This window comes from Triticum urartu, chromosome 2 (assembly GCF_003073215.2).
Source record: "Triticum urartu cultivar G1812 chromosome 2, Tu2.1, whole genome shotgun sequence".
NCBI lineage: Eukaryota > Viridiplantae > Streptophyta > Magnoliopsida > Poales > Poaceae > Triticum > Triticum urartu.
In genome coordinates this window covers 9,852,884-9,880,833 of record NC_053023.1, presented here as the reverse complement: position 1 = coordinate 9,880,833, position 27,950 = coordinate 9,852,884, and the positions used below count along the sequence as shown (strand labels likewise).

At 45.1% G+C, this 27,950-nt stretch overlaps 1 protein-coding gene across 1 annotated transcript; it reads right to left on the bottom strand.

The window, feature by feature from the left end:
• Positions 1–4,151: 4,151 nt before the first annotated feature.
• On the bottom strand, positions 4,152–6,633 carry LOC125535061. Its single transcript, XM_048698117.1, has 2 exons — positions 5,369–6,633; positions 4,152–4,611 (listed from the first exon to the last, which is right to left on the bottom strand). Exons 1-2 carry the CDS (start codon positions 6,511–6,513, stop codon positions 4,284–4,286), a joined length of 1,473 nt encoding a protein of 490 aa, XP_048554074.1. The 5' UTR covers positions 6,514–6,633; the 3' UTR covers positions 4,152–4,283.
• Positions 6,634–27,950: the final 21,317 nt, after the last annotated feature.

Below are 27,950 nucleotides of genomic sequence, written 5' to 3'. Positions count from 1 at the left end.
TGGTCGATCTCTCTGGAGAAATTAACCAGACTGCTCTCTTCCAAGTCTTGCAAACACTCTTGGCAAACATAAAGAAGTCTCCAGGGATGACTAAATGTTTGACTGGAGTAGTGGGTTGGTGACACTGATACTTTTCTGAACGGCCCAAACCAAACACGTGACAAAGACAAGCCAACTTGTCCAAGGCACATGAAAAAATCGACCACTATTTTTATACTCACAATAGGTCCAAATTAATCATGGTTCGATAGCAAAATGTATATTTAATTATTTGTGCATTTGTCTTTCTTGGGGCTCCTTTTACATTTTACACACGAGGAATATCATCCACCCTACAATAGCAAAGTTTGACCGTGGAAATTGTTTGGGCTTTTCTAGCTGAATTTCAGTGGAGGATCATGACACAACTCGTTGGCAAGGACACAATATGCCCCCTTTCTACCTTTGTCAGTGATGATGAGAATCCCAACTCCATACGTCAGTGATGATGAATATCTTTTGCAGGCTTACCTTTATACTACCTGGGGTATCTCTGTTCATGCTTCACCATAAAGGAAGTTGAGTTTCCTTCAAGCTTGTGTCAAACTATCTTGAATTATAATTCTGTTCTAAATTTCTAGCCCGTTGTTGCTGTTCTTTTCTTTTTCCATTTTCCTCACCGAAGTTTGAATTCTTGGGCACAAGTAATAAGTCGAGAAAAAGCGGATAGCATTGTGTACTGCTATACTCTCATACAATTGATGTACATTTCCTTGATTTTTGACCCACAAAAAACATTTCCTTGATTTTACGCAGCATAATATACTTGAAGTTAGTAGGAGTATCTGATATCCAGAACGCCCTACTTGAGTAATCTTTCTCAAGATATGTAACTTGTCCATTGATATATTCTCACTCCTGTTGGTTCTACAGCTTCCCCCTGCTGCTCGCCGCCAAGGCCAACAAAGGTGCACTGATTTCGCGGGCTGCCGCTTTGCATGAAGGTGCTCGTCCACAAGCTCACCAGGTACTCGCTACCAAGCACTTCTCCCCGCCGCGACGGTGGAAGTGGGTGGTGAGTAAGGGAAGGGGTGCGTCATGGGGCTGTCTTTCTCGCCCGCTCCCCCGCTCCCCCGCTCCCACGACTAGGGTTTCCCCCGCTTCCCCCGCCGCCGCCGCGGCTGGCGGCCGTCAGCAGCGCGCTCCCCCCCCCCCCCCCCCCCCCCCCCCCCTCCCCCCCCCCCCCCCCCCCCCCCCCCCCCCCCCCGCGGGTGACGGGTGGCCCCCTGCCTCCTCTCCTTCAGCCTCCTCCCCGTCCATCTCCCTCCCCGCCGCCGTCGTCCCTTCCCCGCTCGCTCTTGGGGGGCGCGGGGGCCTCCAGATGGCGGCGGTGCAGCTCGGCCGCTCCGGTGGGGTTCGGCGGCAGGATTCCGGCGAGCTCCGTGGTTCTCGATGCGGCGGCGCGGCCGTTGGCCGCAGGGCGGCGTGTCGGTGCTAGTGGCCGGCGGCGCCCGCGCGGCCCAGATCTGGGCCCATTGGGGCTCCATCTGGGCTAGGGGGGCCGGCGACTCGATGCGTGGCGGCGCTGCTCCTTGGTTGGCGGTGAAGTGGCGGTGGTCTGCGGGGCGGTGGCGGCTTCGTCGGCTGGCGAGCTGCAGCGTGACGGCAGGGGCAGTCCGGACCCTTTTGGGTCCGGCCGGGCCTCGGTGTCTGGCAGTCCCCTTGTCCGCGCGTCCGGTCGGCTCCGCGGTGGCGGTGGTGGTTTTCCCCTCACGTCGGTGATGTTGCAGATGCCCCCAAGGCCATTCTTCCTTCTCCCATCCTCCAGGTCTCGTGTCGGTGACCTCAGGGAGACGACGAAGTTGATTCGGTGACCGTGGTGGCACATGTTGGTGGGCGGCGCGATGGGCGGTGCACTATGATTCGTCTGGGGTGGTGGTGGGGGTTTGTGTTGGGAGAAATCTCTGGCGGCTCGTCCGGCCCTGACGCGGCGACGCCTGTGGGTGCCGCCGGACCTTCCTAAAGGGCGTCGGGTACACCCCTCCCCTCACTGCCCCCCGCGTACCGGGGGAAACCCTAGGACTAGTCCGGGCAGCGGCGGCGTCGTTGTCGCCTCCTTCTTGAAGGTGTTGCTTGGTACGCGGCGCTTCGGGTGCTGGGAACGTGGTGGTACTTCTCCGGAGTCCGGAGGGTGCAGCGGTCGCCGGTCATCTTCGTTTCGTCGATCTGCCGTTGTTGGCATTTGTTTCTCTTCCTTTCTTCTCTGTGTTTTCTTTGGGCTTGTTTGTGCTGCGGCCCCAGCACCTATCGTTGAATGTATCGGTGGTTGCTTTGTAATACAAAGCGGAGAGAAACCCTTTTCGTGAAGTGGGTGGTGAGGCAGTTTAAGTGTTTACTCTTTGAGTAAAATTAGTGAGCTCAACTAATATAGAGATACATGTGCAGATGTGCTCACAGCCCAGACCTTCAGAGCTGCGTCTATTTATTTTGGATTTCATAGTTTATTTTGATCACAAATCATTATAGTAAAAACCTGCACAAATATATAGTACAATTTGACCACTTAACCATTGCTCCTAGGTAGGCATGTCAATGAGGATTTTGTGCTGGCAATTACCTCTCGATATGCTTTGGGGGGGGGGGGGGGGGGGGGGGTTCCTGACAGCAGGCGACACTGTCCGCCGCCGCCTCTGTCGTGTCGTAGCCGGACGCTGGCTGCGTTCAGATGGAGTGCTCCGTATAGCAACCAGACTCATAATTTGGTGGGCTCAAACGGGTCCTCTTTTCAGTGCTGAAACAGGCTTTGGACTGAATTTAGTAACAGCCCATATTAGACGCTTTTTCTGTTAGTTTTTTCGCGTGGATTTCACACAGAAGTGACCTCCAATATTGTCAGGTCTTGAATGTGCTATAGCTAGTGTTATGGGATATTGTAACTGACATAGTGTAACAGAGCGCATTGCCATCACTGTTTAAGTGTTTATTATTCAAGTCGACATAGCAAGCAGTTTCCTTAAGAAAAACAAAGCTTATGATTTCCGTCTTGTTTCAGGTCAAGCTAGACAGCTGACTGTACCGTATTTACTGGTTCCACTCTTCGGTTCTGGAAAGTTTTAGACGATCGACAACTTTGTTTTGTTTGCTATTCCAAACTAGCAGCTGTCTTCCTACAAGAAATTGTTTTTGTCCCCCCTGTTTCTTGGCTTCTGGACGCGCGAGTGCTAGGATGCTCGTTCCGACAGGTCAGGAGGCTGTTGTGTTAGGAATAAACCACGTTTCACCGTGGTCATCTGTGTGTGTCGCGTGTGAGTGGGTGTGCACTCAGTCCAGCGCGTGGGCAGGGGCCGTTGGCGAGTGTGCCGGCCAGATTAGCTAGTGCATGCACCTAGTTGGCAGGTTAGTTAGTGCATGGATCTCGGCTGGATAAGGTTGAGAGCCTAACCCAAGTGGTGGTTGAGGCCGTGCATGTAGCTAGGTTAGTGCGTGTGTGTGGTTGGACTAGGTAGTGGCCGGTGTGGCAGCCGGGTCGTGTGTGTGCAGCCGGGTATAAAACCCCCTCCCCGTGTACTGATCAAGAGCGCCGGTATGAGCCGAGCCTATGAGCCAGAGAAGAGGCAGTCTCCGTCAGGGAGTGGTATGCGCCCGGTTGGCTATGAGAGAGCTCCTCTGGGTAGGCTGCGGTGTGTTGCCGCGCCCGGATATGTAAAGTGAGGCCGTTCGTGCGGCCGAGGCGCCGTTCGTGCGGCGGAGGCGTTTGTGCGCCGGAAAAGTTATGTGCTCCATCTTCCATCTTCGTTTGTGCGAGTGAGAGAAAGAGAGTGGCAACAACATGTTGATGTTACTGCGAATATCCACACCATATACACCTCAAACTTAAATCATTATCCTCATATGCTTGTTCCGACAGTTTCTGAAATTTTATCAGAATATTTCTGCTTTCAGCCTGGGAAGGATGTCGGCGCCTAGCAGACTTCTTAATCCAATCTTATCCTGCAGTTGCAACTGTAATCTGACCTGATCCAAGTTTTTGTGCATTCCACATCCACGCAACAGCACAACATATAATTAGTAAGTCACTTTACTTAGAGTTCACTCGCTAGTGATAGTAAGGAGTGATGTCGTTTGTTCGCTATCTAAAAAGAGCAGGTGGTGGATCGTTGGATCTGATAAAATGTACAAGTTTATGGTACATTAGCTAAAATCATTAGTACATTTATTACTTCAATGGTATACATGAACACATCTGTTTATTCTGAATAAAAAATACAGCAAGAGCTACATATTACAAGAGTTTTGAAACAAAATTAGACCGGCACTCCTCGTCGCTTCCTCCCTGGCAAGGTGCTACCATGATGTGTATCCTGAGCACGCCTAGTAACAAAATAAACAAATGATTCATGCAGGGGTATCCTTGATTCCCATAAAATGAGAATGAAGTCTCCTTTTGGTCTAACACTAGGATCTGTTAGAAGTTCCGCAGCAGTCACACTTGGCGGTTTCTCGATTGAAGCATTCATTGTATAAGGTGCCATGCTGTGTGGATGCGAAGTAACGTCCTTTATGTCCACTGGATGGCCTTGTTCTAGGAGCGTTATTCTTGGCTGCATACCATACATGGAGACAGTGGCGAGTCTAGTAGGGGGGCTTCAACAGGCTCTAGCCTACCCTCCAAAAATACAAAAGAAAATAGTACTACACGTCCCAGCCCAGCAACCCAATATCTTATTCTCTGCCAAAAAACACCAACATTCCAACAGCCCACACGCAAGTACCACACAGGATATCGAGTAGGGACACATGATAGCGAGATGACGGACCCTCACGCTCCATGGCTCAAGACAAGTATATCAACATTTGTTTGCTGTAAAAAAGCATATCAATATTTCTCTGTCTAAGTAGGAAAATATGAAATATATAATCCAATTTGATACTTTTCAAAAACTTCAGAACAACTATAGTAAATACTACATGTTTCCAATAGTAATCTGGCTAATTTTGAGCTTATTTGAAGAAAAAGCATTAAGTGATAATGGCTATATTTTGCTAAGTAAATTCATATTTTGGTGAAAATTTTGATTTTTTAAATCTATCAAGTACTACATGTTTCTAGTAGTAATCTAAGAAATTTGCAGCTTGTTTGGAGCGAAAGGACTGGAGATAATGACTATTTAGCTAGACAGATATAAATTTCCGTTCAAAATTTGATATTTTCAAAAAGCCATACGATGACAGTAATAATACATATATTTTCAGTAGCATTCTGGTAAGTATTAGCTTATTTGGATTAAAAAATTAGGAGATAATGCCCTTTTCTCTTTAATTAAAATGATGCTTAGTTTCTTGCTGTTAAGTTTGAGCCCACCCTTCATTGTATTCCTGGATTCGCCACTGCATGGAGAGGTTCCTTTTAAGGAATCTTATCCCCTTGTCCAATATGCCACACCAAGATTGAACATGCAGACTCCTTCTTAACGCATCTGCAAACACAGTTGTTTCAACAAGTGAAGCTTGCATACTATGCAACACCTTGGCAAATTCATCCGCGAGCTGAAGTAGCCGTGGATGTTCTGTCGGGTCTACGCTTCCGAATGCCATTATCTTGAAAAGGTACCTCAGCTCATCGTGAGATAGAGCACTTAAGAAAATCGGCTTCACCGATGCAAACCGGGCCAATCTTTTAATTCTACTTACAATAATGATCTTGCTTCCTCTTCCAATTGTTATGAGAAATGAGTGAAACTTTTCCCAGTCATCGTCATCTATATCAGAAACAAACTCAATAACGATCAACATCATCCCTTTCATAGTCCTTCCATGGTCAAGTATTCTTAAAAGGTTATCTCCATTCAAGTGCAATATAGAGGAGAAGCGCAGACGAACCCTTTCATCGCCGCACACATGAGCAACCAAAGTTTTCTTACCAGTTGTTGCACCACCTATAATCGGAAGAACTGCCGGTACATGATCACCAGGAGGGTCGTCGTGCTGCAGCAAGAAGCTCAAGAGCTTTTGCTTTTCAGCATGCCGGCCAAACATGAAGTTATCTATGTAAAGATAAACATCATATGGCCTACGAGACATGCGCTCGCATCCACCCAGAAGGATCACAAATTCTGCCATGTTAGCAACAACAATTTCCAAGCTTTCCAAGGCATAATGCAACTCAAGGTGCGTGCCCTTATTACTTGTTCGAGAACGCTTGGCTAAATACAAGCTCCCGATAGATGAGTCGTTGCTGCTAACCTTGTCAGAGCTTGCCCCGTCTTGGAGAGCTCGATACTTCGAGTTGTCCACCACACTGTATTCTCGGTACATGGCCTCTGAGAGCATATTGAGCTGCATCATCATCTCGGAGTTGGTTATGTACCGTGTGTCCGCCTCCTCGACGATGGTGCAAACTCTCACTAGGAGATGCTGCAACCTCTCCATCACCTTCTCCTGCGAGTGTGGACGGCTAGAATGGTACTTGTTTAGCAGGAAGGAGATGAAACGGCTCACTAGTTCACCTGCAACAGCAGACAAGGCAACCTCCATGGCCAGAATTAAGTAGGTAATCAACTGGTCGGCTTTTTAACAAATTTATAGGCTGGCATCTGCCAAGTCTTGCAGAGAGTCTTCACGAAATATTAAAGTCTCCATGGTTGACTTTTGACTGTGACGAGTGGGTGGGCGACACAAGGATACTTGTCATTTTCACCTTTGTGCTAGTTCAGTGTTTAATAAATAAATAAAAAACTTGCACTGTGAGCATTTTTCATATAGGTCAGTCTTGACCTGATGTTGATCTGCACTATGGTAATGGAGAAGAATTACCGAAAAAGGGTTTCCCCCGCTTTATATTATAAAGCACCCACCGAATCACAAGTTCAACGATACAAAAGAAAGGAAGAAAAAACCATAAACGGCAAATATACAAGATACCAAAGGAGCCACTAACAAGACTCGAATGCACCAAGCACAAGCTTGAACATCGAAGCCCTCGGCGAACAGGAGCCAACACACGCCACGACTAAGCCGAGGTAGATCCCGCTGCAGGAGGATTGTCACACTCCGTCATCCCCCTTGAGCCAAGCCATCCGGTCCGCCATCCATCTCTACCTCCGAAGAGAGCCCCCTGCCCTCTAGTCCTGGATCGGAGGACACTACGCCGTCGACAGGCAGAGTCGCTTACCCCTGAGCTCGCATGACCAGGACCAACAGGTTGCCGGGAGGGGGCGACAAGCACGACTACCGCACCAGGCAGCCGCATCATCGATCATCGCCAACGCCGCGCGCCGACGCCAACTTCAACCGCAAGTGGCCGAGCATGGACACCACTGACGATATCCGGCAGCCACCTTCCGTGCCAAAGCCTCGACCACCACTCCGCCGCTCCAAGGTGGTGTCTTCAAGAAGAAAAACGACGCCGGAGCGCCGTCACCACCCAATCCGGAGATTTGGGGCTTTCACCCGGGATGAGGAAGGGAGGGCGAGGGGGGATTGCGAAGCCGCCTTCAAGAAGGGGAACGACGCCGGAGCGCCGCCGGCGTCGTTGCTGCAGCGAACAGCCAAGGGGTTTCCCCCAATCCATCCCCCCGAGAGGAAGCACCATCGCCAGATCTGCTCCAAGGGCAAACGGGGAAGCCCCAGGAGCCAGCCACGCTCCCCGCCGATCCGCCGCCCACGCGGCCAGGAGCGACACTCCCCGCATCTGCATCAGCCACCCGCCGAAGGGGGCCGACGCGCTCCACCAGTGGCCACCGCCACCACGCCAGGCGCAACCGCACGGAACAGAACACCATCGAGCCCATCGCGCCGCCGCCAGGCACCGGCCCCGCCACCGCCACCCGCCGCCGTGCCGTCACGCCCTCGACCAGCGCCACGCCGCCGCCCGCTGACCCCGACCCGCGTCGGCCCTAGCGAGCAGGGGAAGGAAGGCCCCGCCGCCGTCGAGGCTGACCGGGCTTCCCCCGTCAGCGCGAGCTGGCGGCGGCGAGGGAGGAGTCGAGGAGGAGGGGGGCCTGCGACTGGCGGCTAGGATTTCCCCTCTGCGTCGCTCGCGGGAGCGACCAGGAGGGGAGGGGAGGGAGGAGACATTGCACCATTCGCTCTACCATCGGAGAAGAATTTTCATCTGCTGCAACTTGGACGATCGACAAACTTGGTCTTGTTTCCCTATTCAAAGCAACTCTCTCTATTGACAATTTAAGTGGCCTCTGCCGAACAAGTCTCGCAGAGAATCTTTGCAAAATGGAGAAGTCTCCAGTGATTTATAAGTAGTTGATGGCGACAAGATGGTGGGTGACACAATGATACCTGTCTAAATGTCCTGACATGTGATATGGACAAGCTAAGCAGCATGAGAATATTGACCACTCACTCTAGCAAAGTTTGACGGTGGAAATTGTTTTGGTCTTTTCGAGAAGGACTTGAGTGGAGAAGCAAGGGGCAACACATCGACAAGAAACGATATGCTTACTTTTCTATCTTGTTTAGTGATGATGAGAATCACAGCTCCATATACTTCAGTAATCTCTCAGGGCACAGGTAAACTGTTTGTTTGTACTGTTGTCTTTTGGTTTCTTCAGAACCTGATTGATTATGTGTGGTTTAGTCTGTACTAATTCAGTCTGATCGAAAAACGTTACATCTGTGCATTCGTCAGATGTCAGGCTTGCACTGATGTTGATGTCCACAATGGTAAGTAAAGGTGTAGCTTGACCCGATGTTGATTTCCACAATGGTAAAAGTGTTGCTTGATCTGATGTTTATTTCCAAGCAACGACTTCCATGCCGGGCAGCTCAGCAGTGGCACCGCAGATTCTCAGGACCGCCTTGTACAGTCAATTTTATCATTATTGGCCGTCCTTATTAGCAGAAGTGCGCTCCTTTACTGGAAAGACAAGCCAAGCTGATTTCTTCTTTTTCCTGTATGTCATCTGGTCTAGAAAGACAATCCAGGCTGATTTTATCATCTTATATCGTTATTGGTACAAGAGTGAAGTGCATGATGAACAGTAAAAACAAATAAATATATAAAAAATTAAATTCTTTCGCATCGAAGATGCCCTGGTGCGTGAACAGTAGAAATGTTCGGTAATTCAAAAAAATGTTCGCGAATATGGAAAAGTTATTCGCGACTTTAGAAAAATGTTCACAAACAATAAATTTGAAAATATGTTCGCGCGTATGGAAAAATTGTTCGGGACTTTAAAAAAATGTTCGCGAACCACAAATATTCGCGACTTTAATAAAATATTAGAACATTTTTTTAAGTCGCAACTATTTTTCCGAAATTCATCGTTCGCGAATATTTTTTTAAAGACGCGAATATTTTTTCCAAACTCATCGTTCGCGAACATTTTTTTAAAGTCGCGAATATTTTTTCCAAATTCATCATGCACGAACATTTTTAAAGTCATGAATATTTTTACAAATTCATCATTCACGAACATTTTCTTAAAGTCACGAGCAGTTTATTAAAGTCGTGAATAATTTTTCCAAATTCATCGTTCGTGAATATTTTTTGAATTAATGAACATTTTACTGTTCATGCACCAGGGTATCTTTGATGCCAATGAATTTCAGTTTTTTTACATTTTTACTGTTACCATGCACTGTTCATCGCGTACAGAAATAATGGTCGGAACCGAATGCTATTTTACTGTTCATGGTTCACTGTTTCACTGTTCACGTTTAACGCCGCCAGCTGACCGGTTAGAGGGGAGGGGGTCAGGGAGATTTTGGACCTGAATGGCACACTTACTGCACTTTAAGAACCTGGATGATGATTTTCATAGTTCAAGGACCTGCGTGACACCTCTGAAATATTTCGAGGACCTACAGTGCACTTCACTCTTAGTACAATCACTAAACTACTTACCTGGGGTGTGCGTGTCTGTTCATGCTCGACATTAGAAGTCCATTCTCATGGTGATCTTCAATTCTAACTCAGTTTTAAATTTCTAACCTGTTTTTGGCCATCGGAGATCACGGTACCATTTGGTTTTATTTTGCCCTTTTTCACACAGAAGTTTGAATCCGTGCGCACAAGTAGAGATCTGTTCGAACTCGCACTACGGTTGTTTTTCCTTAGATTGAGAAGCAAGCATTGTGTAGTGTCTCTCATACAAATAATATAGATATCATTCCTTTTTGGTTCGTCAGAACCTAATACCGACAGTGTGGTCAAGTGTGTCTGCACGTGGCCTTTTGGCTCAATTAGACTTATGTTGATGAGCAAATCTGATTTTGCTCTCCGCAATAGTGAACATGCACTTTTCTCACCTCTTTTTGGTGAAGCAAATGACACTTTTCTCATATTTTTCGTAGCTTCAGATCTAGAGCTTCTCTATCCCGTTTAGCCTCCCGTTGTGGCCGGGGAGCCAAACCAGTGCAGCAAACGGTTTTCTAAATGTTCAGAAGTTTCAGTGTCCAACACTCCAGCAAACATTCTTTTTTAATTTCAGTTCAGTTTTCTCACCTTCGTGTATGGATCAGGATTTGTACAATGGTGTCAGATGAAATTGTTGGTTATAAAAGATGTGCAGGGCATGGTTGCTTCTGATAGAGCATACCACATTATTATAGATCTGCAGTACATTTAATGGTATACAATCACCCCTAAAAATAGTTTCTTCATGGCCATGTGAACACATCCGTTTCACATCTACCAAAAAAGATATATACAACAAGAGGTCCAAGAGTTTTGAAACAAAATTAGATTGGCGCTCCTTTCTGCTTGCTCCCTGAGCATGTGTAACCTGAGCATGACTTGTAACAAAATGAGGAAACGAATTATGTGGTGGTATCCTTGATTCCCATGCAATAAGAATGAAGTCTTGTTTTGGCGTAACACTAGGACCTCTCGTAAGTTCCCCAAATGTCAGACTTGGCAATTCTTTCTTGATTGAAACATTAGGAGTACAAGCTATCATGCTAAGTGGATACAAAGCATAATCCGTCATGTCGACTGCAGAGGCTTGGTCCTTAAGCATGCTTGATTGAATATCAAATATGGAGTAGTTTCTTTTAACATATATTAGTCCCTTGTGCACTATGCAACGCCAAAACTGAACACTGACGTTCATTCTCAACACATACGCAAGCATATTTGTTGCAAGAAGTGTACCTGGCACATTGTGCAACAGCTTGGTAAATTCTTCTACTAGTTGTACTAATTGTGGATGTTCCGTGGGGTCTACACTCACGAATGCTAGTATCTTGACAAGGTACCTCAACTCATCGCAAGACATACCACTTAGAAAAATAGGTTTCATCGATGGAACCGGACTAATGTTTGAAGTCTACTTAGGATGATGAGTTTTGTTCCTCTGCCCATTCTAATGGCAAAGAAGTAAAACCTGTTCCATTCATCGTCGCTTACATTAGAAGCAAACTCAATAACTACCAACATCGTCCCAAACAAGGTCCTTCCATGGTCAAGTATGGTCAAGAGGTTGTCCATTCAAGTGCCAAATAGAGGAGAAGCATGACCGAACCCCTTCGTTGCGACACACATGGGCAACCAAAGTTTTTTTCCCAATTGCTACACCACCTATTATTGGAAGAACTGCTGGTGCATAATCACCAGGAGGGTAAATGTGCTCCAGCAAGAAGCTCACATCCACCCAGAAGAATAATAAATTCTGATATTAGCCATAGCAATTCCTAAACTTTTCAAGGCACCATGTGACTCGAGGAGCATTGCCTTGACATTGTTGTTCGAGAACGCTTGAAAGGAATGGCTAACTGCAAGCTGCTGCTAGACTAGTCATTGATGCTAACCTTGTCGCAGCCTGCACTGTCAAGCAATGAAAGGCACGGTACCTAAAGTTGTCCAGCTCACAGCATCCTCGGTACATGGCCTCTGAGAGTTTCTTGAGCCGCATCATCATCCCGAAGTTGGTTATATATCGCCTGTCTTCCTCCTCAATGATGGTTCTAGCTCTCATCAGGAGGTGCTGCAATCTCTGCACCACCTTCTCCTCTGATGGGCATGACTCAAGGAGTTGTACTTATTTACCAGGAAGGAGATGAACTGACTCAGGTTGGTCATAATAGGAGTATCATAACTAGTATTATCCATGTCAACTATACAATTTTGACGTGGTGGTGTTGATTTAAATGAAGAAAGAGATGGTTCAGTATCATATTATGATACCGTATCAGAATAAATTATGTGCTACTATGTGTTATGCATGACAATAATGTGAGCACCTTAGATACTCACTAGTAGAAAACAGGGCTATGGTCCAGGCCGGCTCAGCCCATTAGTCCTGGTTCAGTCTAGAACCGGGACCAATGTGGGCATTGGTCCCAGTTCGTGAGCCCAAGGGGCCGGCCGGGCCACGTGGGCCATTGGTCCCGGTTCGTCTGGACCTTTTGGTCCCGGTTGGTGGGACGAACCGGGACCAATGGGCCTGGCTCCTGGCCCACCACCATTGGTCCCGGTTCGTGGCATGAACCGGGACCAAAGTATTTAGTTCTAAGTAGAACTGAAAAAATAATGGCACTAGTAAACCGAAGGGCGCCCACACTGGTTTATAAGCCTGTCCCTCTCTTCACTGTTGAGCTCCTCTCAAAATGAAAATAGATGCCCCTATACAGGAAATTTGACCTAAATTCATAATGAATTTCTCTGAAATTCATGGAAATTGATTATGAATTTAGGTTGAATTTTTTGTATAGGCGCATCTATGTTCATTTTTTTAGTAATTTTAATCACAAACTTGAGATTCACACAAATTTTAAAGAATTCAAATTTTATCTATTCTAATTTGAAAACTAATGGCACTAGTAAAGTTAATCACAAACTTGAGATTCACACAAATTTCAAAGAATTCATATTTTAACTATTCTAATTTGAAAACTAGTGGCACTAGCAAAGTTAATCACAAACTTGAGATTCACACAAATTTCAAAGAATTCAAATTTTAACTATTCTAATTTGAAAACTAATGACACTAGTAAAGTTAATCACAAACTTGAGATTCACACAAACTTCTAATTTCAAAGAATAAAATTATCTAAGTATTTTCTGTTCAAAACATTATAAGCAAAAAGAAACTTTAATAGCAAAAAGAATCATCATAAATATTTCTTTTGTTACAAACTAGTGATTCACATAAATTTCAAAGAATTCAAATTTAAACAATTCAAATTGGAAAATTAATGGCACTAACAGAAAGTTTATAATTTTTATTACCTAAAACCAAAAATAATAACTGAAAAACTAGTAAGTATTTTGCTATTAGTAAAAAAACAAAAAACTGAATTTTTTTTAAAAAAATGCCGCCTACTGGGCCACCACAGCATGCATACGACTGGAAACCCGCTAGTTGGGCCAGGATGCAGGCCACAGTAGGCCCACAGGCACAGAGAGTGGATTTAGGCCCGTAAGCCTGTAGTAGAGAGGAGCTCGAAGTGGTCGGCTCCGCAGGGCTTATAAACCACTCCGAGCCCCTCTCTGCTAGCGAGGTGGGACTAAACATCCCAACGCACCGCGGTAGTTCCAGTACACGCCCTTTGGTCCCGGTTGGTGGCACCAACCGGGATGAAAGGGAGCCTTTGGTCCCGGTTCGTGGCACCAACCGGGACTAAAGGCCGCTGCTTCCCGCCCTTTGGGCTGCCGAAAAGTGGCCTTTGGTCCCGGTTCGTGGCACAAACCGGGACTAAAGGGGTGCATTGGGCCTGGTTTGTGCCACGAACCGGTACCAATGGCTTTGCTATATAAGCAAAGACTTGGGAAATTTTCACATTTCCCTCGCAGTTGCCCCCGACGACGCCGAGCACGTCGACGCCGAAAGGCTGCCCCGACGCCGTCCGCCGCCCCTGCCCTCTCCCCCGACCGCGCCGTCGCCGTCGCCGGTGCCTCGCCGTTGCCGTCGCTGCCCCGTGCCCCCCTGCCCCCTCGCCGGCGACGCCGTGCCCCTCCCCGTCGCCGTCCGCCGCCCCTGCCGTCGCCCCCGACCGCGCCGTCGCCGTCGCCCGTGCCTCGCCGTCGCCCCGTGCCCCCCTGCCTCCTCGCCGCCGACGCCGTGCCCCTCACCGTCGCCGTCCGCCGCCCCTGCCGTCGCCCCCGACCGCGCCGTCGCCGTCGCTGCCCCGTGCCCCCCTGCCTCCTCGCCGCCGACGCCGTGCCCCTCCTCGTCGATCGCCGCCCCGACTTGCGTAATTTCCTAATTTAATTAGAATGTATAGTTAATTTAGTTGTATAGTTAGGATGTATAGTTAATTTAGATGTATAGTTAATTTAGATGTATAGTTAATTTAGTTGTACTTAATTTAGATGTATAGTTTAGATGCAAAAGTTAGAATTTCTTTCTATTCATACATTTTTTTGGTGATATTATTGTTGCATATGCAAAAGTTTGTGTGTTGATATATATGCAAATAATATGTCAATTTTTTCATAGAATTTTTATGATTTTTTTGTTGTAATTTTGTTCATAGAATTTTTATTTTGTTCATAGAATTTTTATTATTTTTTTCTGTTGTAATTTTGTTCATATTGTGTAGGAATCTGAACATTATGTATGATCAAAGTCATTTATGTATATGTTCATATTTAGAAGAAAAAGAAGGAGAGAAAAAAGGAAAATAAGAAGAGGAAGAAGGAGAAGAAGAAGAGGAGAAATAAATAAGAAGATGAAAAAGAAGAAATAAAAAGAAGAGAAGAAGAAGGAATAGAGGAGAAGAAGAAGAATTCTTCTTGTTCTCCTCTATTATTCCTTCTTCTTCTCCTTTTTTTTCTTTTTTTTCTTCTCCTTTTCCTTTCTTCTTGTCCTTTTTTTTTCTTCTTCTTCCTCTTCTTATTTTTTGTTATCGGGTATGTCGTTGTCGACATAGCCTCCCTCCCCGATAATTAACTTTTAGTAATTAGTACTACTTAGAAAGTGTTTAATGGAATTTGTTAGAACTAGGTAAACTTGTTTATTTTTAGTAAGTACTACATTATTCTATTTATAGTAAGTGCTTAGTAGTTGAACTAGTTTATTTAATAAAACTGGTTTATTTTACTATAGAAGTAGTTTATTTTTAGCAAGAAAATTAATAGAACTAGTTTATTTTTTTAGTTAAAGCAATTATTCCCGCAACGACGTGGACGATGCCTATCCCGCATCCTCGTCGTCGAGTCGGCGGTGGACGACACCTGCTTGACCAGATGGGCCATGTCCGGGACTGGGCTTCGCCGGGGTGGTACTGGGAGGCGCTACCTTCCGGGGGGCGTAGCTTGGTGAGGAGCCAGCCCGTCGTTGACCCGATCCTTGTTTGGTGGCGGTCGCGTGGGCCAGTGACGGTGCCGAGGCTTCCGGACACCGCGGAGGTGGTACGTCACCGTGTCAGCGAGGAGGACGAGCACGTCCGTCGCTACATGGTTGCGTTGGAGGGCGGGTTCGAGAATACCTGGCAGGTTCTTCAGGGATCTCACTGGAGCTATGATCCTGTGATGGTTCCTTCCCTTTGGGTGTCCACCGCCCGCGCCGATACCCGTCGGGCGCTACGGTTCTAGCTGTACTGGCGATATGTATGATATATAGTATTCGACGTGTATTAGTGATAATATTCGATGTACGGACACATGGAGATGATGTAGTTTTTCTTATAATTGAAGGCATCCTAATTTGAATACTACTTTATTTTGCGATTTGATTTTTCTTATTGAATGCTCAAATTGGAGAGCACTATGCAAGGCATATGCATATGATTAGTTGAATAATAATGATCTAATTTAGTCTTTGAATTATGAACGTATCATCGGACGAAGAAAGTCTCCCGGGGGAGTGCGACTGGTGCCACAACGATCGAGGTGAGTGCGACAGGCCTCACCTGGACGATGGTCGGCGCTTCAGCATTAAGCTCGAGGAGACCTTCGAAGTTGAAACGGTACGCAACGACGACAAGTGTTTTTTTTTCATAATTAAGCATGACTTCAACTATTTCAACGTGTAATTTTCATCTTTTACAATTCGAGTATAGTTTATCCCATGCCATGCAAGACGCTATGTCTTGGAGAGGATGGATTTTGAAGACCATGAAAATTTTGAAACGAAGAAAATTCACCTAAGGACCCATCATGACGTGGATTTTGAAGTAAAGTTGTATAATGCTGAGAGCGTAACCCATTTTGGTTGCAAAAATTGGGAAGCATTTTGCAAATTCTATGGTTTTGATGAGGGTATGCTTGTCACCATGGATCTTGGTGATCCTGAAATCGAGCAAGACAATATGGACATTTGGGTCCTTGTTGATACTCCTCCAGTTCTACCGCTATGTGAGTTTCTCAAACATAGTTAATTATTAACTAATTTATATTGTTCATTTCAAAATAGTTGACAGCTTATTTCCATTGACAGCTTATTTTGAAGTATCAAAGAATGTGCAGAAGATGGTAGATAGAACTTACTACACCGATGGCTCTGAGTTAACTTACAAGGAGAAAACTCATCTGGTTGGATTTTGTAATGATCTTGAGAATTACAATATCTACAATCGAACTCCTCAACATTATGGTCAATACGTGCCACTAGTGCACGTGTTGAACTACGGTAACTACCATGAAGATACCCTGGTAAGATTTTTTACTATTAGGACATCCGTGCATCTTTTTGCATACTTCTAAAACTAGTACATCATTGCTAACTACGAAGTTATTACTATGTTTTTCAACAGAGAATCCCAGAGGATTGTGTGCCTCATTTGATGTATCAGAATGGCGGCAGCCTTCGTGTTTTGAACATATATCCAGGTCATCCTACGAATCTCAACTGTCCATACCGGATTTCAAAAAGAAGTGGAGACATGACAATCAAAGGATGGAAAAAATGTATGGACAGTCGTAATGAGCTTCTTGGAAGCAAAAGGAAGCGAGGCGCAAGAATTGGAGACAGGATGATCTCCATTCTTCATAATGGAGAGTCAGGGTCTATATTGTTTTATGCTATTTTACCTTAAGTGTGTTTAGGTCCTACCTGATACTGATGATCATGTGCTAAGAACAATTATGTAGGGTTGGGTTCGATGACTATGAGGATGATGATCGTATGACTTATTATTAATAACGAGTAGAAGTTGTATGATGATGCTTGATTAGTAGGACTTGTTATTATATATGATGATGTATGATGCGAGCATGCATGAGTTATTATATATCTGCGGGTGAAATGAACATAGCAGTAGCTAGCGTTGGTAAACCAAGGATGAAGATATAAGAGAGGACACTTCTCTCTATTAGCTAGCTAATAACAACCTAAAAATAACCCCCTAAACCCCTAAAACAGCCACTTTTTTTTTTTAAAAAAAAGAAAAACCTCAGGTCCAGCCAGCTGCTGACGCGTGGAAGCCTTTTGGCCCCGGTTTATGTCTTAAACCGGGACCAAAAGCCCCCCTGCCTGGGCTGCCGGCAGCGGCCACGTGGAGGGCCATCAGTCCCGGTTCTGGATTGAACCGGGACTGAAGGGTCTGGCATTAGTACCGACACTTTATTCCCGGTTCAGGAACCGGGACTAAAGGCCCTTACGAACCGGGACTATAGGCCCTTTTTCTACCAGTGACTAGTTTACGATACTATGCATACGGAGTTAGTATCATATGCATGATACTAGTATACGATACTCCTGTTGGGGAACGTAGCAGAAATTCAAAATTTTCCTATGTGTCACCAAGATCTATCTATGGAGAGACCAGCAACGAGGGGAAGGAGAGTGCATCTACATACCCTTGTATATCGCTAAGCGGAAGCGTTCAAGTGAACGGGGTTGATGGAGTCGTACTCGTCGTGATTCAGATCACCGATGATCCTAGTGCCGAACGGACGGCACCTCCGCGTTCAACACACGTACAGCCCGGTGACGTCTCCCATGCCTTGATCCAGCAAGGAGAGAGGGAGAGGTTGAGGAAGACTCCATCCAACAGCAGCACAACGGCGTGGTGGTGATGGAGGAGCGTGGCAATCCTGCAGGGCTTCGCCAAGCACCACGGGAGAGGAGAAGAACTTGGGAGAGAGGGAGGGGCTGCACCAAAGGCAAAAGGTGTGTTTGAGAGGCCCTCCTACCCCACTATATATAGGGATCCCAAGGGGGGGGGGCGGGGGGAGGAGTCCTCCCCCCCCCCAAGGCACCTAGGAGGTGCCTTCCCCTGCTGGGACTCTTCCTTTAGGGTTCCCCTTTCACCCTAGGCGCATGGGCCTCTTGGGGCTGGTTCCCTTAGCCCATGTAGGCCAAGGCGCACCCCCTTCAGCCCATGTGGCCCCCCCGGGGTAGGTGGCCCCACCCGGTGGGCCCCCGGGACCCTTCCGGTGGTCCCGGTACAATATCGATGACCCCGAAACTTGTCCCGATGGCCGAAACAGGACTTCCTATATATAAATCTTTACCTCCGGACCATTCCGGAACTCCTCGTGACGTCCGGGATCTCATCCGGGACTCCGAACAACATTCGGTAACCACATACAAACTTCCTTTACAACCCTAGCGTCATCGAACCTTAAGTGTGTAGACCCTACGGGTTCGGGAGACATGCAGACATGACCGAGACGTTCTCCGGTCAATAACCAACAGCGGGATCTGGATACCCATGTTGGCTCCCACATGTTCCACGATGATCTCATCGGATGAACCACGATGTCAAGGACTTAATCAATCCCGTATACAATTCCCTTTGTCTATCGGTATGTTACTTGCCCGAGATTCGATCGTCGGAATCCAATACCTAGTTCAATCTCGTTACCGGCAAGTCTCTTTACTCGTTCCGTAACACATCATCCCGTGATCAACTCTTTGGGTCACATTGCGCATATGATGATGTCCTACCGAGTGGGCCCAGAGATACCTCTCCGCTTACACGGAGTGACAAATCCCAGTCTCGATTCGTGCCAACCCAACAGACACTTTCGGAGATACCTGTAATGCACCTTTATAGTCACCCAGTTACGTTGTGACGTTTGATACACCCAAAGCATTCCTACGGTATCCGGGAGTTGCACAATCTCATGGTCTAAGGAAATGATACTTGACATTAGAAAAGCTTTAGCATACGAACTACACGATCTAGTGCTATGCTTAGGATTGGGTCTTGTCCATCACATCATTCTCCTAATGATGTGATCCCGTTATCAACGACATTCAATGTCCATGGTTAGGAAACCGTAACCATCTATTGATCAACGAGCTAGTCAACTAGAGGCTTACTAGGGACATGGTGTTGTCTATGTATCCACACATGTATCTGAGTTTCCTATCAATACAATTATAGCATGGATAATAAACGATTATCATGAACAAGGAAATATAATAATAACCAATTTATTATTGCCTCTAGGGCATATTTCCAACAGTCTCCCACTTGCACTAGAGTCAATAATCTAGTTCACATCGCCATGTGATTAACACTCACAGGTCACATCGCCATGTGACTAACACCCAAAGAGTTCTGGGTTTGATCATGTTGCTTGTGAGAGAGGTTTTAGTCAACGGGTCTGAACCTTTCAGATCCGTGTGTGCTTTACAAATCTCTATGTCATCTCCTAGATGTAGCTACCACGTTCTATTTGGAGCTAATCCAAATAACTGTTCTACTTGGAGCTATTCTAAATTGTTGCTCCATTATATGTATCCGGTATCTCTACTCAGAGCTATCCGGATAGGTGTTAAGCTTGCATCGACGTAACTCTTTACGACGAACTCTTTTACCACCTCCATAATCGAGAAAATTCCTTAGTCCACTAGTTACTAAGGATAACTTTGACCGCTGTCCTGTGATCCATTCTTGGATCACTCTTGTACCCCTTGACTGACTCATGGCAAGGCACACTTCAGGTGCGGTACACAGCATAGCATACTGTAGAGCCTATGTCTTAAGCATAGGGGACGACCTTCGTCCTTTCTCTCTATTCTGCCGTGGTCGAGCTTTAAGTCTTAACTTCATACCTTATAACTCAGGCAAGAACTCCTTCTTTGACTGATCCATCTTGAACACCTTCAAGATCATGTCAAGGTATGTGCTCATTTGAAAGTACCTATTATGCGTTTTGATCTATCCTTATAGATCTTGATGCTCAATGTTCAAGTAGCTTAATCCAGGCTTTCCATTGAAAAACACTTTCCCAATAACCCTATATGCTTTCCAGAAATTCTACATCATTTCTGATCAACAATGTGTCAACAACATATACTCATCAGAAATTCTATAGTGCTCCCACTCACTTCTTTGGAAATACAAGTTTCTCATAAACTTTGTATAAACCCAAAATCTTTGATCATCTCATCAAAGCGTACATTCCAACTCCGAGATGCTTACTCCAGTCCTCAGAAGGATTGCTGGAGCTTTGCATACTTATTAGCATCTTTTCAGGATTGACAAAACCTTCCGGTTGTATCACATACAACCTTTCCTCAAAAATCGTCGAGGAAACAATGTTTTGACATCCTATCTGCAAGATTTCATAAATAATGCAGTGATCGGCTAACATAATTCTAACAGACTCTTAGCATCGCTACGAGTGAGAAAATCTCACCGTAGTCAACTCCTTGAACTTGTCAGAAAACATCTTAACGACAAGTCGAGCTTTCTTAATGGTGACATTTACCATCATTGTTCGTCTTCCTTTTAAAATCCATCTGTACTCAATAGCCTTACGACCATCGAGCCGTTCTGCCAAAGTCTACACTTTGTTCTCATACATGGATCCTCTCTCGGATTTTATGGCCTCGAGCCATTTATCGGAATTCGGGCCCACCATCGCTTCTCCATAGCTCGTAGGTCCATTGTTGTCTAGCAACATGACTTCCAAGACAGGGTTACGTACCACTCTGAAGTAGTACGCATCCTTGTCATCCTACGAGGTTTGGGAGTGACTTGATCCGAAGTCTCATGATCAATATCATAAGCTTCCACTTCAATTGGTGTAGGTGCCACAGGAACAACTCTTTGTGCCCTGCTATACACTAGTTGAAGTAACGGTTTAATAACCTCATCAAGTCTCCACCATCCTCCCACTCAATTCTTTCGAGAGAAACTTTTCCTCGAGAAAGGACCCGATTCTAGAAACAATCCCTTATTGTTTTCGGATCTGAGACAGGAGGTATACCCAACTGTTTTGGGTTGTCCTATGAAGATGCATTTATCCGCTTTGGGTTCGAGCTTATCGGCCTGAAACTTTTCCACATAAGCGTCGCAGCCCCAAACTTTTAAGAAATGACAGCTTAGGTTTCTCTAAACCATAGTTCATACGGTGTCATCTCATCGGAATTACGTGGTGCCCTATTTAAAGTGAATGTGGTTGTCTCTAATTCTTAACCCATAAACTATTGTGGTAATTCAATAAGAGACATCATGGTATGCATCATATCCAACAGGGTGCAGTTATGATGTTCGGACACACCATCACACTGTGGTGTTCCAGGCTGTATTAGTTGTGAAACAATTTCCAAAATGTCTTAATTCTGTGCCAAACTCGTAATTCAGATATTCATCTCTATGATCATATCATAGATATTTTATCCTCTTGTCACGACGATCTTTCAAACTTCACCCTGAAATTACTTGAACCTTTCAATAATTCAGACTCGTGATTCATCAAGTAAATGTACTCAACATCTACTCAAACCATCTGTGAAGTAAGAACATAACGATATCCACTACATGCCTCAGCACTCATTGGACTGCACACATCAAAATGTATTACTTCCAACAAGTTGCTTTCTAGTTCCATTTTACTGAAACCGAGGCTTTCAGTCATCTTGCCCATGTGGTATGATTTGCATGTCTCAAGTGATTCAAAATCAAGTGAGTCAGAACGGTCCATTTGCATGGAGTTTCTTCATGCATATACACCAATAGACATGGTTCGCATGTCTCAAACTTTTCAAAAATGAGTGAGCCCAAAGATCAATCAACATGGAGCTTCTTCATGCGTTTTATACCGATATGACTTACGTGGCAGTGCCACAAGTAGGTGGTACTATCATTACTATCTTTTGGCATGAACATGTGTATCACTACGATCGAGATTCAATAAACCATCCATTTCAGGTGTAAGACCATTTGAAGGTATTATTCAAATAAACAGAGTAACCATTATTCTCCTTAAATGAATAACCGTATTGCGATAGACATAATCCAATCATGTCTATGCTCAACGCAAACACCGATCTCGATGGTAGAGGGAGCGTGCGATGCTTGATCATATCAACATTGGAAACACTTCCAACACATATCGTCAGCTCACCTTTAGCTAGTCTCCATTTATTCCGTAGCTTTTATTTCGAGTTACTAACACTTAGCAACTGAACCGGTATCTAATACCCTGGTGCTACTAGGAGTACTACTAAAGTACACATCAACACAATGTATATCCAATATACTTTTATCGACCTTGCCAGCCTTCCAATCTACCAAGTATCTAGGGTAATTCTGCTCCAGTGGTTGTTTCTCTTATTACAGAAGCACTTAGTCTCGGGTTTGGGTTCAACCTTGGGTTTCTTCACTAGAGCAACAGCTGAATTGCTGTTTCATGAAGTATCCCTTCTTGCCCTTGCCCTTCTTGAAACTAGCGGTTTCACCAACCATCAACAATTGATGCTCCTTCTTGATTTCTACTTTTGTGGTGTCAAACATCAGGAACATCTCAAGGATCATCATACATGTCCCCGATATATTATAGTTCATCACGAAGCTCTAGCAGCTTGGTGGTAATGACTTCGGAGAAACATCACTATCTTATCTGGAAGATCAACTCCCACTTGATTCAAATGATTGTTGTACTCAGACAATCCGAGCACAAGCTCAACAATTGAGCTTTTCTCCCTTAGTATGTAGGCTAGAAGAACCGTCGGAGGTCTTATACCTCTTGACGTGGGCACGAGCTTGAAATCCCAATTTCAGCCCTCAAAACATCTCATATGTTTTGCGACGTTTCCAAAACATCTTTGGTGCCTCAATTCTAAACCGTTTAACTGAACTATCATGTAGTTATCAAAACGTGTATGTCAGATGTTCGCAACATCCACAGACAACGTTCGAGGTTCAGCACACTGAGCGGTGCATTAAGGACATAAGCCTTCTATGAAGCAATGAGGACAATCCTCAGTTTATGGACCTAGTCCGCATATTGCTACTATCAACTTTCAACTAATTTTTCTCTAGGAACATATCTAAACAATAGAACTATAGCGTGAGCTACGACATAATTTGCAAAAATCCTTTTGACTATGTTCAGAATAATTAAGTTCATCTTACGAACTCCCACTTAGATAGACATCCCTCTAGTCATCTAAGTGATTACATGATCCGAGTGAACTAGGCCGTGTCCGATCTGTGCGTGAGACGGACTAGACAACGTCGGTGAACATCATCATGTTGATCGTATCTTCTATACGACTCATACTCGACCTTTCGGTCTTCTGTGTTCCGAGGCCATGTCTGTACATGCTAGGCTCGTCAAGTTAACCCTAAGTGTTTTTGCTGTGTAAAACTATCTTACACCCGTTGTATGTGAACGTAAGGATCTATCACACCCAATTAACACGTGGTGCTTCGAAACGACGAACTGTAGCAACGGTGCACAGTTAGGGGAGAACACTTCTTGAAATTTTAATGAGGGATCATCTTATTTACTACCGTCGTTCTAAGCAAATAAGATGTATAAACATGATAAACATCACATGCAATCAAATAATAGTGACATGATATGGCCAATATCATATAGCTCCTTTGATCTCCATCTTGGGGCTCCATGATCATCTTGTCACCGGTATGACACCATGATCTCCATCATCATGATCTCCATCATCGTGTCTTCTTGAAGTTGTCTCGTCATCGACATGCAAGTCGTGATTCCCTTGACAAGAACATGATCAATCTCATACATCACATATATCATTCATCACATCCTTTTGGCCATATCACATCACATAGCATACCCTGCAAAAACAAGTTAGACGTCCTCTAATTGTTGTTTGCATGTTTTACGTGGCTGCTATGGGTTTCTAGCAAAACGTTTCTTACCTACGCAAAAACCACAACGTGATATGCCAATTTCTATTTACCCTTCATAAGGACCCTTTTCATCGAATCCGATTCGACTAAAGTAGGAGAAACAGACACCCGCTAGCCCCCTTATGCATCTAGTGCATGTCAGTCGGTGGAACCAGTCTCACGTAAGAGTACGTGTAAGGTTGGTCCGGGCCGCTTCATCCCACGATGCCGCCGAATCAAGATAAGACTAGTAACGGCAAGCATATTGAACAAAATCAACGCCCACAACTACTTTGTGTTCTACTCGTGCATAGAATCTACGCAATAGACCTAGCTCATGATGCCACTGTTGGGGAACGTAGCAGAAATTCAAAATTTTCCTACGTGTCACCAAGATCTATCTATGGAGAGACCAGCAACGAGGGGAAGGAGAGTGCATCTACATACCCTTGTAGATCGCTAAGCGGAAGCGTTCAAGTGAATGGGGTTGATGGAGTCATACTCGTCGTGATTCAGATCACCGATGATCCTAGTGCCGAACGGACGGCACCTCCGCGTTCAACACACGTACAACCCGGTGACGTCTCCCATGCCTTGATCCAGCAAGGAGAGAGGGAGAGGTTGAGGAAGACTCCATCCAACAGCAGCACAACGGCGTGGTGGTGATGGAGGAGCGTGGCAATCCTGCAGGGCTTCGCCAAGCACCACGGGAGAGGAGAAGAACTTGGGAGAGAGGGAGGGGCTGCACCAAAGGCAAAAGGTGTGTTTGAGAGGCCCTCCTACCCCACTATATATAGGGATCCCAAGGGGGGGGGGTGCGCCAGCCCCTAGGAGATCCAATCTCCAAGGGGGCGGCGGCCGGGGGAGGAGTCCTCCCCCCCCCCAAGGCACCTAGGAGGTGCCTTCCCCTGCTGGGACTCTTCCTTTAGGGTTCCCCTTTCACCCTAGGCGCATGGGCCCTAGGGGAAGTGGCGCCCCAGCCCACTTTGGGCTGGATCCCTTCTCACTTCAGCCCATGGGACCCTCCAGGATAGGTGGCCCCACCCGGTGGGCCCCCGGGACCCTTCCGGTGGTCCCGGTACAATACCGATGACCCCGAAACTTGTCTCGATGGCCGAAACATGACTTCCTATATATAAATCTTTACCTCCGGACCATTCCGGAACTCCTCGTGACGTCCGGGATCTCATCCGGGACTCCGAACAACATTCGGTAACCACATACAAACTTCCTTTACAACCCTAGCGTCATCGAACCTTAAGTGTGTAGACCCTACGGGTTCGGGAGACATGCAGACATGACCGAGACGTTCTCCGGTCAATAACCAACAGCGGGATCTGGATACCCATGATGGCTCCCACATGTTCCACGATGATCTCATCGGATGAACCACGATGTCAAGGACTTAATCAATCCCGTATACAATTCCCTTTGTCTATCGGTATGTTACTTGCCCGAGATTCGATCGTCGGAATCCAATACCTAGTTCAATCTCGTTACCGGCAAGTCTCTTTACTCGTTCCGTAACACATCATCCCGTGATCAACTCTTTGGTCACATTGCGCATATGATGATGTCCTACCGAGTGGGCCCAGAGATACCTCTCCGTTTACACGGAGTGACAAATCCCAGTCTCGATTCGTGCCAACCCAACAAACACTTTCGGAGATACCTGTAATGCACCTTTATAGTCACCCAGTTACGTTGTGACGTTTGATACACCCAAAGCATCCCTACGGTATCCGGGAGTTGCACAATCTCATGGTCTAAGGAAATGATACTTGACATTAGAAAAGCTTTAGCATACGAACTACACGATCTAGTGCTATGCTTAGGATTGGGTCTTGTCCATCACATCATTCTCCTAATGATGTGATCCCGTTATGAACGACATCCAATGTCCATGGTTAGGAAACCGTAACCATCTATTGATCAACGAGCTAGTCAACTAGAGGCTTACTAGGGACATGGTGTTGTCTATGTATCCACACATGTATCTGAGTTTCCTATCAATACAATTATAGCATGGATAATAAACGATTATCATGAACAAGGAAATATAATAATAATCAATTTATTATTGCCTCTAGGGCATATTTCCAACAACTCCCACTATGACCAGCCTCATGAGTTCACTTGCAAATGCAGATATGGCGGTCTCCATAGCTGGGATTGATGCCATATGTTGTTGCCGGTCTCAGGACAAATTCAACTATGCTGGCCTCTGCCAAGTCTTACCGAGATTCTTGGCAAAATGAAAAAGTCTCCATGGATGACTTCGACTGGGACAAGTGGGTGTGTGGAATACGGAGTAGAAGAAGCATGGAAAAATGAACCGATATTTAATATTAATGGTGGTTCAAATTAATTATTTTTAATTACCTTTGCATTCTTCTGTCGTTGGACTCTCTTTACACTACATATGAAAAAATCAGAATGGTATCCCATGTATGTGTGTAGTGTACTCTAGAAAGTTTGACCGGGGAAATTGTTTGGGCTTTTCCAGATAAACTTTAGTAGAGAAAGCATGGGAGCAACTCATTGGCACATACTCTAGTACTATCTCCGTCTCATATTAATTGGCACTAAAACGGATGTATCTAGAGTGATACTACCTTCGTCCTTGTTTATTAGTCCCCTTTATAGTTTGTGCTAAATTTTGACCAAATATTTAACTGACAAAATGTTGGTGCATGTCAACAAAAATTATATCGTTGGATTCGTATTTGAACATAGTTTTCAATGATATATTTTGTGACATGCATGAACATTTTGTTAGTTAAATTTATGGTCGAAATTTGGCACAAATTACAATGGGAACTAATAAACCAGGACGGAGGTAGTAGATACATCCGTTTGAGCGTTAATTAATATGGGATGGAGAGAGTACTAATCTTCCAGAGGAGTAACGAGTTTTCTTTTACATTTGCTCCTTTGGTTGGTTCTTCAAAACCCTATCAATCGGTGTGGCTTATTTTGTGCTAGTTCAATCTTTAATCGGAAACTGTTGCGCCTCGTGCATTCTTCATAGTTTAGGCTTGGACTTTTGTTTCCTATTTGAGTGTCAGAGAGACTCCTAGCAAAGTAGAAAACTCTTGCCGTCTTCTGGAAAAACAAGTGGGTGTGTGGAATACGGAGTAGAAGAAGCATGGAAAAATGAACCGATATTTAATATTAATGGTGGTTCAAATTAATTATTTTTAATTACCTTTGCATTCTTCTGCCGTTGGACTCTCTTTACACTACATATGAAAAAATCAGAATGGTATCCCATGTATGTGTGTAGTGTACTCTAGAAAGTTTGACCGGGGAAATTGTTTGGGCTTTTCCATATAAACTTTAGTAGAGAAAGCATGGGAGCAACTCATTGGCACATACTCTAGTACTATCTCCGTCTCATATTAATTGGCACTAAAACGGATGTATCTAGAGTGATACTACCTTCGTCCTCGTTTATTAGTCCCCTTTATAGTTTGTGCTAAATTTTGACCAAATATTTAACTGACAAAATGTTGGTGCATGTCAACAAAAATTATATCGTTGGATTCGTATTTGAACATAGTTTTCAATGATATATTTTGTGACATGCATGAACATTTTGTTAGTTAAATTTATGGTCGAAATTTGGCACAAATTACAATGGGGACTAATAAACCAGGACGGAGGTAGTAGATACATCCGTTTGAGCGTTAATTAATATGGGATGGAGAGAGTACTAATCTTCCAGAGGAGTAACGAGTTTTCTTTTACATTTGCTCCTTTGGTTGGTTCTTCAAAACCCTATCAATCGGTGTGGCTTATTTTGTGCTAGTTCAATCTTTAATCGGAAACTGTTGCGCCTTGTGCATTCTTCATAGTTTAGGCTTGGACTTTTGTTTCCTATTTGAGTGTCAGAGAGACTCCTAGCAAAGTAGAAAACTCTTGCCGTCTTCTGGAAAAACAAGTCTCACATAGGCTAAACCGTTTACAGCAAGGAGTGGGTGGATGACACTTAGATTCTTGTCTACATGTCCAAA